This window comes from Neolamprologus multifasciatus, chromosome 6 (assembly GCF_963576455.1).
Source record: "Neolamprologus multifasciatus chromosome 6, fNeoMul1.2, whole genome shotgun sequence".
In the NCBI taxonomy this organism is placed as follows: domain Eukaryota; kingdom Metazoa; phylum Chordata; class Actinopteri; order Cichliformes; family Cichlidae; genus Neolamprologus; species Neolamprologus multifasciatus.
The window spans coordinates 31,521,962-31,534,708 of record NC_140444.1 but is presented as its reverse complement, the minus strand read 5'-3'; the positions used below and the strand labels follow the sequence as shown (position 1 = coordinate 31,534,708).

General features: G+C 38.1%; 2 protein-coding genes across 2 annotated transcripts in view; both read right to left on the bottom strand.

The window, feature by feature from the left end:
• The window catches only part of LOC146517339 (zinc finger protein GLIS2-like), a 340,746-nt gene that overhangs the window by 146 nt on the left and 327,853 nt on the right, over nucleotides 1–12,747 (bottom strand). The gene's annotated exons all lie outside the window — the stretch shown is intronic.
• On the bottom strand, nucleotides 131–3,956 carry LOC146517356 (uncharacterized). The gene is made up of 8 exons (XM_085163089.1): nucleotides 3,564–3,956; nucleotides 3,246–3,479; nucleotides 3,036–3,140; nucleotides 2,127–2,330; nucleotides 1,692–2,024; nucleotides 1,049–1,367; nucleotides 897–954; nucleotides 131–755 (listed from the first exon to the last, which is right to left on the bottom strand). Exons 1-8 carry the CDS (start codon nucleotides 3,757–3,759, stop codon nucleotides 522–524), a joined length of 1,683 nt encoding a protein of 560 aa, XP_085019215.1. The 5' UTR covers nucleotides 3,760–3,956; the 3' UTR covers nucleotides 131–521.

Below are 12,747 nucleotides of genomic sequence, written 5' to 3'. Positions count from 1 at the left end.
AAATGGGTCATTCAAACATCAAACATTCAAAAATCTTACAGAAAAACCTGAAGAAATAAGAGACAAATGATTATTCAGATAAATCTTCACACTAGTTTTAGCTGAAAGAATTAAACTACTACAGCGCTTTTTTAAATATTTATTAATACTCTTAAAGGTTATTGATTTAAGTTAAGCCGTTATCAGTTCATGTATGGTTCAGAAAGAAGAAATGATGACTTTAAGTTTTAACTGGTTTGAAAGCTCTAAACCACGCAGAAAGCAACAACACAAAGCTCACAAGTAGGACAGTTTGCATGTTATACAAAGTTAGCAATAACATTTTTACATTGTCTTATACTTTGTACACAACACATGCATTTCATGATCAAACATCTTTAAATTTAAAACCACAAGCATTTCTACTTTTCTACTCATTTCTACTGTATTCTGTGTGCCATTTTAGAGTGTGGTTGTTTTACACTCTGTACACAACAGCTGTGGTGCTTTTTTGAGTTCTTTTCTGTGTAAAAGGCAGTGACTCAATATTGGATGTTAGAGTATAAATCAGCTGTATTGGAATAGAGTTCAGCTTGATTGGGATAGACTTCGCCTTCATTGCAGTAGAGGTCACCTTCATTGCAGTAGAGGTCACCTTGATTGGAGTCAAGTTCACCTTCATTGGAATAGAGATGAGCTTGTTGGTGTGTATTGACAGGCATTCTACTGTAGTGAGCTGAGAAGTTTTCATTTTCATATATGGGATTATGGTTGACCTGAGGAGACAAAAAACATTGGTTTATCTCACCAATGTTAAGACATTGGTGAGATAAACAAGACAAAAAAATCTATCCACACAAAGGATAAATGATCAAGTAAAAGAAAAACAGGATTGTTGGATGCACTGTGTTGTGTACCTGCTGTTTGTTGTCTGATATTTCTCTCTTTGGAGAATGACTAGAAGCCGTCTTTTTTCTGAGTGTCAAACACGAAAGGATATGACTGAATAACAGATTTCAAATCAGAGTTTGAACATGATTGATCTAAACGAGAACACAGTGATGCTCACCTCCGGCAGCAGAACACAGTGAGAAGTATTATTATTATTAACAGGAGAGCTGCAAAACCTCCTGCAGCTGCTGGTAGCCATTGAGCTGTGGTGTTATCCTTGTTGGTTTTAACACCACAGGAATAATTTCTTATATTCTCCCTGCTGACTGGGTCTAGGATCAGATGTTTGTTCTGGTTCTCTCTCGGGGTCAGAGGTCGACTGTTCAAGTACCAAATGTAGTTTGTGTTGTCAGTCAGAGGACAGCTGGTACTGCAGGTCAGTGTGACTCTCTGACCCTCTGTCACCACTGCAGAAGGACTCATCTTCACTCTCAGCTCTGAAAGAGGAACATTATTAAATTATTAAAAACTATAAATCTCATAAAAATTTCCCAATTACCTTTTTTAATATAGGATAGCATTTTGATGGGTAATGTGATACAGGTCAATGTGGAAAGCAAAGGACAGTCAACAGCTTTACAAGAAGCACTTATTCTTAGACCAGCTAAAATGTGATGATCAGTGAAATTTTGCTGATGGCACTTTTACATTCAGTATTGTTTGCTCAGGTTTACTTTAGGCTTTTTTAGGCTTTTTAGTGTAAAACATTGAGGCTCTTAAATGAATGAAACATCTTAGGTTATCTTGTTAGGAGACTGTACCTGTGACAATCAAAAAGACTCCAGGCAGTTTCAGCTCTTTATCATTTCGTTTCAAGATGAATGTGTATTCTCCTGAGTCATTCTTCATCAGGTTTTTGATGGTCAGGGTGTGTTGGTTCTTCACTTTGTCGTGATACTCCATACGACCTGAAGGCTCAATGGGTTTTTCAAGTTCCTTATCACCTGTTCTCCATTTTTTATTCCATAATTTAAAGTCTGGTTTCATGTTATCAGGATGTGAGTATTTACTGATAATGCTCACTGAAGATCCTTCCAGAGCACAGATTCTCCTGCTGACATAATTCACTGTCCAGCAGTTTTTATCCTGAACACCTGAAATATAGATGGACGATTTAAAGTTGACTGTGGTGTCTGCATGTTGAGATAACAGCTTGTTATTAATTAACAGAATTAATAGTTTTCTTTTATACTCACAGACGTCATCAGATTGAAGATGCTCATGACCTTTAATTGCACAGTAAAAGTTGTTTTTCAAAGAACTTGGAGTTGAAATGCTTCTTATATTTTCCCTATAAAGTTTTCCATTTTCATACCACACATAGACAGTTTGAGGGTCGATCAGAGGACACAAGCTGCTACAGGTCAGTGTGTTCCCAGGTGTCCTTACAACATGTACCACTGAAGAGATGATGAATACAATTTCGTCAGTCACTATGTTATTATGCATATTTAATAAGTTTATGTGTGTCAGTTACATGGTTTTGTGAATGGGAGCAGATTTATAGAGGTGAGTTCAAAGAACAACGGTACTTGAACTCACTTCTCTTTTCATTATACGAGAGCGATCTGTGTACTCATTCTGTCTTTTCCTCATCAGGGAAGTTTTCAGTTTAACGCATTTTCATTGACTGCATCCACACACTTCAGTAATAATCTTGGCATTCTACTTTTTTCACCCAAAGCATAATGTCATTCACGTATGACCTGGAACATGAAATTGTTTCATTTTTAAAAAATACTGGTGACTGCCAGTGCTACCCCTCAGCTTCTTAGTAGATGTACCTATGCTGTTAATGTGAAAGTCCTAGTTGAATTCATTCCTGAATTATTGCAATCACAAAATTTTCAGAAAACTAGAACTTTGACCTTGACCTCGAGGTCAGTGTCACTGAGATTCAAAATCATCAAAGATTTTTAGTACATGTGCCTTTTGTAGCAATTTGGAAATCCTACTCGTTCTCGCATTCACAAATCTCGGTGTCCATGCCAACTGCCAATAACATCTTTTAACCCTTCAGCCTTTTTACAGCTGAGGGGTTAAAAAAGTGAATGTAGAAACAGTGTTTTTCAGAGATCAGTAAGAAGATGTGTTTGTGTGTTCACCTCTGGGAAATGTGATGGAACAAGGCTCATGTTCTGATCCCTGCTGATAAGGACACATTTCGCTTTTAGTGTACGTCACATTGAAGCATGTTGATGTGATGGAATCTGGATGTGAAAATAAATATTAAAGTATTGAGTATGTTTACTCAGAATTATTTGACTTAGTTTATTTATAGTTTATTTTGTAACACACTGAACATCATGACTCACCCACAGAGACTTGAGGGGCTCTGAGATCCTCGTAGCCTTTGACAGCACAGGAGTATGTGACTGCTTCCTCACTGCTGAGCAGCTCTTGGTACCAGGGAGACCAGTCCTCATAGAGAAACTCTCTGTTCTTGTACCAGATGTAGGCTGCAGGCTTTTCAGTCAGAGGACAGCTGCTGCTGCACATCAGTGTTACTGTCTGTCCCTCTGTGGCAGGAATCACCTTTACCTGCAGCTCTGAGAGGATCGTTAATAGAAATAATATCAATACACTGATTATTCATAAATGAGTTCTTCACGCGTTTGATAAAACCACTGTACCTGCAACACTGAGAGAAATTCCCCTTTTGCAGCAGTCTGATTTGTCAGCAGGTTCTCTGCAGCAGTAAATGTTTGCATCATTCTCTGCTAGATTGTTGACTGTCAGAGTCAAGTTACTCTCTGCTGACATGCTGTACTTTCCATCTGCAGAGGTCTCAATCTTGAAGCCCCCCCTGTGTACACTGTACCAGTTCATGCTTGAAGCTGGATGTTGATGTGAGCAGGACAGATTCACTGATGAACCTTTCAAGGCACAGATGCTTTTTGTTTGTCCCTGAACACCTTTAACAGAACATTTGATTAACAAGCATCTGTGCAGATTTACACAATTTCTGTAACATTGATCTCTATACCAACAAGTCAGGGCAGTTGCACAATGATAATGCAAATGATTAACTAGTACTTAAATGACCTCATCAAGATAGAATTAGTGAAAGTCCCTTCAACTAAAAGCTATTATCCTGTTTTATCTAATCTTTTTGTGACTTTGCACAGTTTGGCTACACCTGAAATGTTTTGCCGTCTTAAATTGAACAAAATATATCCTCCCTGACAGATGGAGAACAAAGATCCAAAACAAACATCTGGCTTCTGAAAAACACAACTGCTTTAAATTTCAGCTTTTAATCAGAATGTTTGACTGTTTGATCTTCTAAATACTCCAGATGCTGTTTGGGTAAAATAAAGGAGGTGTGAAGGTGTGAAATTCAGTGTCCTGCTTAAAAGAGAGATGCCAATTACAGAATGTACAGAGAGATAAAGGCAAATGTGTAGACATGTGCATGCAACACCATATATACCAGTCAAAAGTTTGGACAGAATGGCTCTAAATCCCTGAAATGTCTCTGTACATATAACGCGTTAACGGGTTAACCGCGCTAACATGTTGTCGCTGTGCAGCTCCACACACGGGGCATATATATATATATGTGTGTGTGTGTTAGGGCTGTCAACGTTAACACATTAATATGTCATTATGATATTGCAATTACATATTAATGTGTTAACGTTGACAGCTCTAATGCCACATTGGAACGTAACAGTTCTTGCTTTTTATTTTCTCACAGTTTTAAGCTTCTACATGGTTGCAACTGGTAGAAGACCCCAGTTTGGGTTACAGTAGTTCTCCAGCACATTTTAAAATGTGCTGATCATATGTTTTTAATTGTAACACAGAGTGATCATTTACTGATATGAATCTGAGACAAGCTTGGAATGAGAGACTTATCTCACTATGGCCTAACCCCAGTACTTCAAAGCACTGATGCAAAGGAACATTTAGTACATCAATTTTTAGAAACTAACAGCTTTCATAAAACTGCAGTATTTGATAGAATGGAAAGGTAAACAATCTGATAAACCAGCTGTAACAAATACAAAAACAGGCTATTTTTCTGTGGTGATTTAAAAAAAAGAGATAAGTGACTGTGAAAGGACAGGAGGACTGACCTTATAGAGTAAAAAAAAATCGTTATTATAAATAACTTAAAATAAACAACAGTAAAATTTAAAACAACCTCAAATATCTACAACCATAAACTGTTACCTATGCATTAATGCAGCATTTACACTGATACATACAAAGTGGACAATGAATTAAGGGATCAGGGAAAACAGAATCTTTCCTACCTGAGAGACAGAGAACAAAAACCCAGAACAAACATTCAGCTTCTGTGCAGAACATGTCTGTTGCAGACTGCACTGTCTTATCAGAAAGTTGATTTATAAGTTTTCAAAAAACTCAACTGCTATCATATTAGAGAGTGACTGCTTTAAACCAGAAGTCATCTTCTTAAAACTGCGAAGTCTGATGACAGAATGGACAAAGAAATTAGGGCAAATGTGTTTGCATGCAACAACTTCAGATCACTTCCTCTTGTGGAAAGACGAAACCTCAACCAAAGTGTCAAAGTAACTGTTTCACATATTTCTATATCTCTATATATCTAGATATTTATTAGTATACACACACACACACACACACACACACACACACACATATATATATATGTGTATATATATAGTTATATGCATGACTTAATGGTTTTTTTTTGTTTGTTTGTTTTTTAATGTTTCCATGTTCTCAGAGTGAGAACAGCTACATGTGGTTTGGTTGTCATTTTGTGGTCCAGATAAAACTAAGAAGAAAACCCACAGACACAGACACTTTGAACTTTTAATGTTCAATTCAAAAGCATCTCAAGCTCACACACAAAAACTTCATGAAACAACAGGTTTTTGTCTTGTTTTTAGTACAACATTTTGAATTAGTGCGTTTACTGCCAAATATTTCTAAAGTCAGAAGTCAGACATGTTTTTTCTTTTCAACTGATTTTTATAATGTGTTTTATGCAGAGTTTAAAAACAGATACACCAGTTGTGATGCTGAAGTCATACAAAAGTCACTCAACTACAGAGGAATACTATTTTTTAATATATGGTGACAAACTTTATTGAGCAGAAAGTTGGAGTAGAGCCTGCTGTTCCAAAACCAGGATGGAAACAATTTCCTCTCTGAGGGTGTGTGTAGCTACTGAATGAGTGGATTTTTGGACTGCTTCTCTTTTCAGAATTGATTTCTTGAGAGGGTAAGAGAAGTCTACAAGGCTGTCATTTTTCTTTGAGACGAAGATGTTCAGGTTTTGGTTGAGAGAGGTGTGGTATTGAATTACTTGTTGGCAGCTGTCTCTCCAGCATTTGTATCCTCAGTGTGGATCTGTTGCCCACCTCCTTAATTCCAGATGAACAGATCATCGTGGTTGCAAAGACATCAGACTCCAACACGTTTAGTCTCTTTAAAGACAGACATTTATACATATGAATGACCCTTTGAAAGACATTTCAGTGTCTAAAAGAAATAAATATGGCAATGATTCGTGTACTATTATTGTCCCAGCTCAGTTACACATGATGTGCTTTGACAGCAGTGCTCATCCTGCCTGCCTAAATAACAGTGGACAATGGAACAAGTGAGTTGCAAGGAAGCAGTAGAAGGCTGGTGACAGTGGTTACAGTAATCAATGATCTGCAGGTTGTGACGCAAATGAACAGCTAGTCACAGATAGTGCTGTAGATAGCAACCAGCAAACAGCTCTGCATGGTGGTGTGAAAATGGACTTGTAAACAGTGCAGGAGGATGACGAAGTGAAATGCAGAAGCTGTGGCAAAAGGGAAAGAGAAGTGGAGGCAAATCCAAGCAGTGGACAGGCAAGGTGAATGAAAACTGAAGCTATAAATCAAAGCAAGATTTCAGGTTATTTGAATGCTGTAAATGTTGAAAAAGAAGAAGAAATGTTCGAGGGTGTTTCGTTGTTACAGTTCTCAGTTCTCAAAGAATGATGATCAGCGGGCATATTACTTACAGAAGACCAATTACTTTTTCCGTGAACCCATTGAAAGACAGTCTTTAGAAATCACAGACAATCCCTGATGGAGACGTATTCATATATTGTGTTTTAAAGATAAGGAGAGTGTAGGAGAATAGAAACTTTAAATGTGATAGAGGGATAGAGAAAGGTGAGCAGTGTTACATGAGCTCAGTACAGAAAAAGACATTGCTGTGCTCCTTCTACAGGAAATGGCTTATTAGATAATGAAGTTGAATGGGGCATGAGTAAGAGAGGACGGTTCTTTCTAAATCATGTTACAAATCTTAGTGCAGATGTAGCAGTTTTATTTCCTCAGCACCTTCAGTTATCACACGTTATCAAATCCAACTTAATATTTCACTAATGCAATTCAATTTCATTGATATAGCAACAAATCACAACTAAATGTGCCTCAAGGTGCTTTGTAGTGTAAGAGCAAGCACATGGCGCCAGTGGGAAGGAAAAACAGGAAGAAACCTTCAGCAGAACCAGGCTCAGGGAGGGTGGAGCCATATGCTGTGACCAGTTAGGGGTGGGGGCAGTGGGACAGGGCAGAAGCCACACTACAGAAGAGAACCAGAGATTAATGATTAAATGCAACCTGGTGTCAACTCTTAGGAAGTGAGAAGAGGTGAGTGAAGAAAAAAGTGTATCATGGGACACCATGAAAACAATTCATCTGATTTCCAGTGATTCAACTTGTCATTGTAATGCAGTAATGTACATTTTTACAACTTGACAAAATGTTGTCTCTGTTGGATGTGTTTACAGATACAACAAAATGTCCTGCTTTTCTAAATGTATCAAATGGGAAAAATTCAAAAAAATGTCCTTTGCAGTGTATTGAATGCCCGACATCTAACGACTCATGCAATAACTCATTCCTTCAAAAACACAGGAAGTCTCTGCAAGCTAATCAAGGCCATGGCACATGTGTGAATGCTGCACAATGGAAGAAGTGTGGCATGCAAAGAAAATACAAAAATACAAAAACAGCCGATGGACTCTTACAGAGATGCTTTGGTTCATGCATTCTTGCTGTCTATTTTTCATGCAGGCTTTACGAATGCAGACAGCAAAATGCAGGGTGAAAATGTGAAACATATGAAAATATGAATTCATTAGTAAGGCCATATCACAAATTTTATCAGTCACAAAAGTGAAAACAGTTTGATCTGAGAACAGCTTAGCCTCCAATCTTATAAAACTGGACAGACTTTGGATATTTTGCTTAAAACTGAGATGTTGATCACAAATAATGCCCAGGTTTCAATCAGATTGTTTTGTGTATGTTATTATTTGTTGAAAGTAGGGAGATTGTGTGTTTGGGAGGCGTTAAGTTGTAAGATGATAATAGCAGACACCTGTGTACTTACGTATGTCTTATTATAGATTACTCTCAATTAAAATGTTTTTCATAAGGACAGGCAAAGCAGCATTGTTTTGTTTTTTGTTTTGTTTTTTACCCAAAATCAGATGTTTATATAATAAATGTTTGCCTTCCATTATCTTAAAGAGCTGCTCATTAAGTAAAAGTGAAAGTAACTCAGCAATGGGGCGGTAGTTATGGACTAAGCCAGACACAGAATCGCAAGGGAGGGAGGAATGGGGATTCAAGGAATAACACAAACCAGACTAAAACCAAGAACAGAAATAAACAAGAGAATTAAAACCTGAAAATACAAATATAAGGAAACACACCAGAATATGCTGCTCCAAGAAAGCACAAAACCAGAAACCGTTAACACTCTCCAAGAAAACCCTGAATGCAACACCCATAAAACTAAGAAACAAGACAAATGTAAATATAATATATGCAGAATATAGAATCATGAAAGAAAGATAATCAAAAATACAAAACTAGAAAAACATCCCAAAACTCCTAAAGCAAGACCCAGGGAGCATGTTTAGCCAGATTAGTTCATTAATTTTTATATGGCCTGACTTTGTGAATATGTGCTCTGACTGACGTCCATACAATCATTTAAATTGCGCTTAAAAACTCACTTGCTTAATTTGTGCTACATAACTGTAACTGTTGCTGTAAATATAACTGTTTTTGTTGTCTTTTGTTGTAACCTGCATTGCGGCACTTTTGTGAAGCACTTTGATGGACACAGGTCCTTTTTAAATGTGCTATAGAAATAAACATTAATTGATTGATTGATTCCTTATGTCAGGGTTCCTGGGTCGGTGACCCAGTGTTTTCAGTTTTCCCACATCAATGTTTTCACTTCCTGTTTTTTCCCATGTCAGCTTGTCTCTCGTGTCATTAGTCAGATTATGTTCAGCCCTGTACTCACCTGTTTCCAATCATTGTCATCATTCAACCTGTGTATTTAAGTTCCTCGGTTTCACCAGTTCTTTGTCGTGTCATTGATGTTCGTGTGATGTTGTCCTCCCCGTGTTCTCTCAGTTCAGTCAGCCATTCAGTGATCCAGCCAGTCAGTGTCCGTTCACCCTCTGTTCCTCCACTCCTTATAATAAACCTTCACCAGTCTTCACCTACCTGTGAGTCCTGCGTTTGGGTTCCTTCTTCCTCGCCTCCACACAACGCCTGACACCTTATGACTCTTTTAGGGTGCGCCTAGAACCTTAGCAGGCCTTGAAAACTAGAAACTAATCTGCTAGTCCCTAATATTTTCTAATCCAGTTATTTTTTTCTCCAATAAAATATTTACTAGTGTCATTTATAGTTTAAAACTCAATTCCATGTTAATAACATGCATTATGTTCTAAATAAAACTTTAGTAGTTTTTTTTTTTTTTTTCTTTTGTACAGCTATGGTTTCATTCTCATCCTGAAACTTCCATCACTCTCATTTGGAGTGCAATTCATTTGTCAAATAGAGACAAAGCAGACAGGGCATACCCTGGTATGTCAAATTCCTGGCCAGCATGTCACATTATGATAAAATGGCATTTGGTTCATGTTCATTGGTTTTACACATCATGCAGGTTTCAAACTGAACCCAAACTTCCTTCCTCTTTAAATGCTTCATGCATTTATAAACTATAGCTGTCTGAACAAGTTAGTATTTTACATTTGAAAAATTAACGCCTATAGAAATTTTATTTCTGCTGCCCTCTAGTGGTTGAACTTGTCACCTTGCTGCAGTGACATGCAGCCTTGTTCACTCAACACCTTTCACTCAAGAATTGTGCTTTTAAATCAGTCTTGCTGTTTACTAAATCTCACTTTGCATAGAACACATTCTTTCGGGTAACCGATGAAAAATCAGCACATGCTGACTTCACAATGTCACTATGAATCCAAACAATTTGGTGGACTCCTAATTGCAGGAGCCCTCTTCACTCTTTCTGCTCTTTAGCAGTTAGAGACATGGCCACGAGATGGAGCCATTGCCATAACCCATTATTTCAACAACTGCTTGTGCATTCAATATAACAGTCTCTACTGTTGAGGGATGATTTAATCACCTGTTCTGAGGTTCATGCAGGTAGTGGTAATATTTTATCCTGTTACTGTTTCACTTTGTAAATATGTTTTACACATTTTTTTTTACAAATGGTGAAAATTCATGATGATGATGATAATTCATCTGAGCTCAGTTCATGAAATGGTTAAAACACAACAAAAAACATCTGAATATATTTCTTGCCCAAGTGTGTGTTTGTGTGTGTATGTAACAGGTTACAGTTTTGGCTTGTTTAGTGCCCAGCCATAACATTGCGAAGAAACAATACGTGTCTGCTAGTTACTGCAAGTGTCACATACACAGATTCTAGGTCTGACGAACAGTCTCAGTTGTGGGCAAATGACAAAAACCAGTAAAATTCTAAAACGTATTTTAATACTCTAAATGCTAAGATCAACAGGAAACAGTGGAGGAATGGAACCAATATACAGGGTGGGCCATTTATATGGATACACCGTAATAACATTGGAATGGTTGGTGATATTAAAGTCCTGTTTGTGGCACATTAGTATATGTGAGGGGGCAAACTCCTCAAGATGGGTGGTGACCATGGTGGCCATTTAGAAGTCGGCCATCTTGGATACAAATTTTGTTTTTTCAATAGGAAGAGGGCCATGTGACACATCAAACTTATTGGTAATGTCACAAGAAAAACAATGGTGTGCTTGGTTTCAACATAACTTTATTCTTTCATGAGTTATTTACAAGCTTCTCTTTGTTCACAGCCATTGACATGTCGAAGAGGTTAACACGTGAGGAGCAGATCGAAATTGTGTTGATATCTGGTGAATCCAGTAACCGGGTCATTGCAGCAGATTTCAATGCAAGACACCCTACGAAACCACCCATCTCCCATGCTACAGTCAGCAAACTGCTTGCTAAGTTTCGTGAAACTGGTTCAGTGTTGGATTTGCCAAAATGCAGACACAAGAAAACTGTCACTAATGAAGAAACATCAGTGGCTGTCCTAGCTTCATTCAGCAAGAGCCCACAGCGTAGCACTCGCTGCATGTCACTGGAGAGTGGCATTAGTCGAACATCCCTTCTGCGTATATTAGCTATTCACAAATGGCACCCTTACAAACTCCAGCTACTGCAGCATCTCAACGAGGATGACCCAGATCAGCGCACAGAATTTGCAGATTGGGCAAAACAAAAATTGGAACAGGACCCTCAGTTCACACAGAAGATTTTGTTCAGTGATGAGGCAAACCTTTATGTGAATGGTGAAGTTAACAAACAAAACCACCGCTATTGGTCTGACACTGACCCACATTGGATGGATCCCTCCAAGACTGTTGGAACAACAAAAGTGATGGTTTGGTGTGGTAAATGGGGTACAACGATAGTGGGTCCATTCTTCATCAATGGAAACCTCAAGGCCACTGGATATTTGAAATTGCTACATGATGATGTGTTTCCCTCTTTATGCACTGAAGCTGGCACGTTCCCTGAGTTTTTCCAGCAAGATGGTGCACCACCACATTATGGGTGCCAGGTCCGAGCATTCCTAGATGAACAGTTTCCTGGAAACAGTTGAATGGCCCCCAAGGTCTCCAGATCTGACCCCCTTAGACTTTTATCTTTGGGGTCATCTGAAGGCAATTGTCTATGGTGTGAAGATACGAGATGTGCAGCACCTGAAACTATGGATTCTGGATGCCTGTGTTGGCATTTCTCCTGCGGTGTTGCTATCAGTGTGTGAAGAGTGGGAGAAGAGGGTTGCATTGACAATCCAACACAATGGGCAGCACATTGAACACATTTTATAAGTGGTCAGAAACTTGTAAATAACTCATAAAAGAATAAAGTTACGTTGAAACCAAGCACACCATTGTTTTTCTTTTGACATTACCAATAAGTTTGATGTGTCACATGGCCCTCTTCCTATTGAAAAAACAAAAGTTGTATCCAAGATGGCCGACTTCTAAATGGCCACCATGGTCGCCACCCATCTTGAGGAGTTTGCCCCCTCACATATACTAATGTGCCACAAACAGGACTTTAATATCACCAACCATTCCCATGTTATTACAGTGTATCCATATAAATGGCCCACCCTATATTGTTGACACTTAAAAACTTCTCTTGAGTATTGAGTTGAATTAAGTTGATTCTCAAAATAGTTTAGTTTGTGTGATACCACATGTATGCAGTTTGATTGTCAGTCAGTTTACAGCTGGTGCTACAAATCACAATGTTGAAGAAGCTCTTTGAATGTGAACCTCTTTTGATACGAGATGAATACACTTCGTGTTACTCATGAACAGTGTTGGGTAAGTTACTTTAAAATAGTAACTTAGTTACATTACTAGTTACTTCTATCAAAAGTAACTCAGTTACTTCAAGTTACTCGTTACTTTCAAAGTAACTAGTT

Coding starts and splice junctions, on each gene's coding strand:
- LOC146517356 (XM_085163089.1), bottom strand. CDS start 3,759: ATGAACTGGTACAGTGTACACAGGGGGGGCTTCAAGATTGAGACCTCT. Junction 3,141..3,245: donor AGCCCCTCAAGTCTCTGTGG/GTGAGTCATGAT, acceptor TTTCACATCCAG/ATTCCATCACATCAACATGC. Junction 756..896: donor TATCAGACAACAAACAGCAG/GTACACAACACA, acceptor TTGTCTCCTCAG/GTCAACCATAATCCCATATA.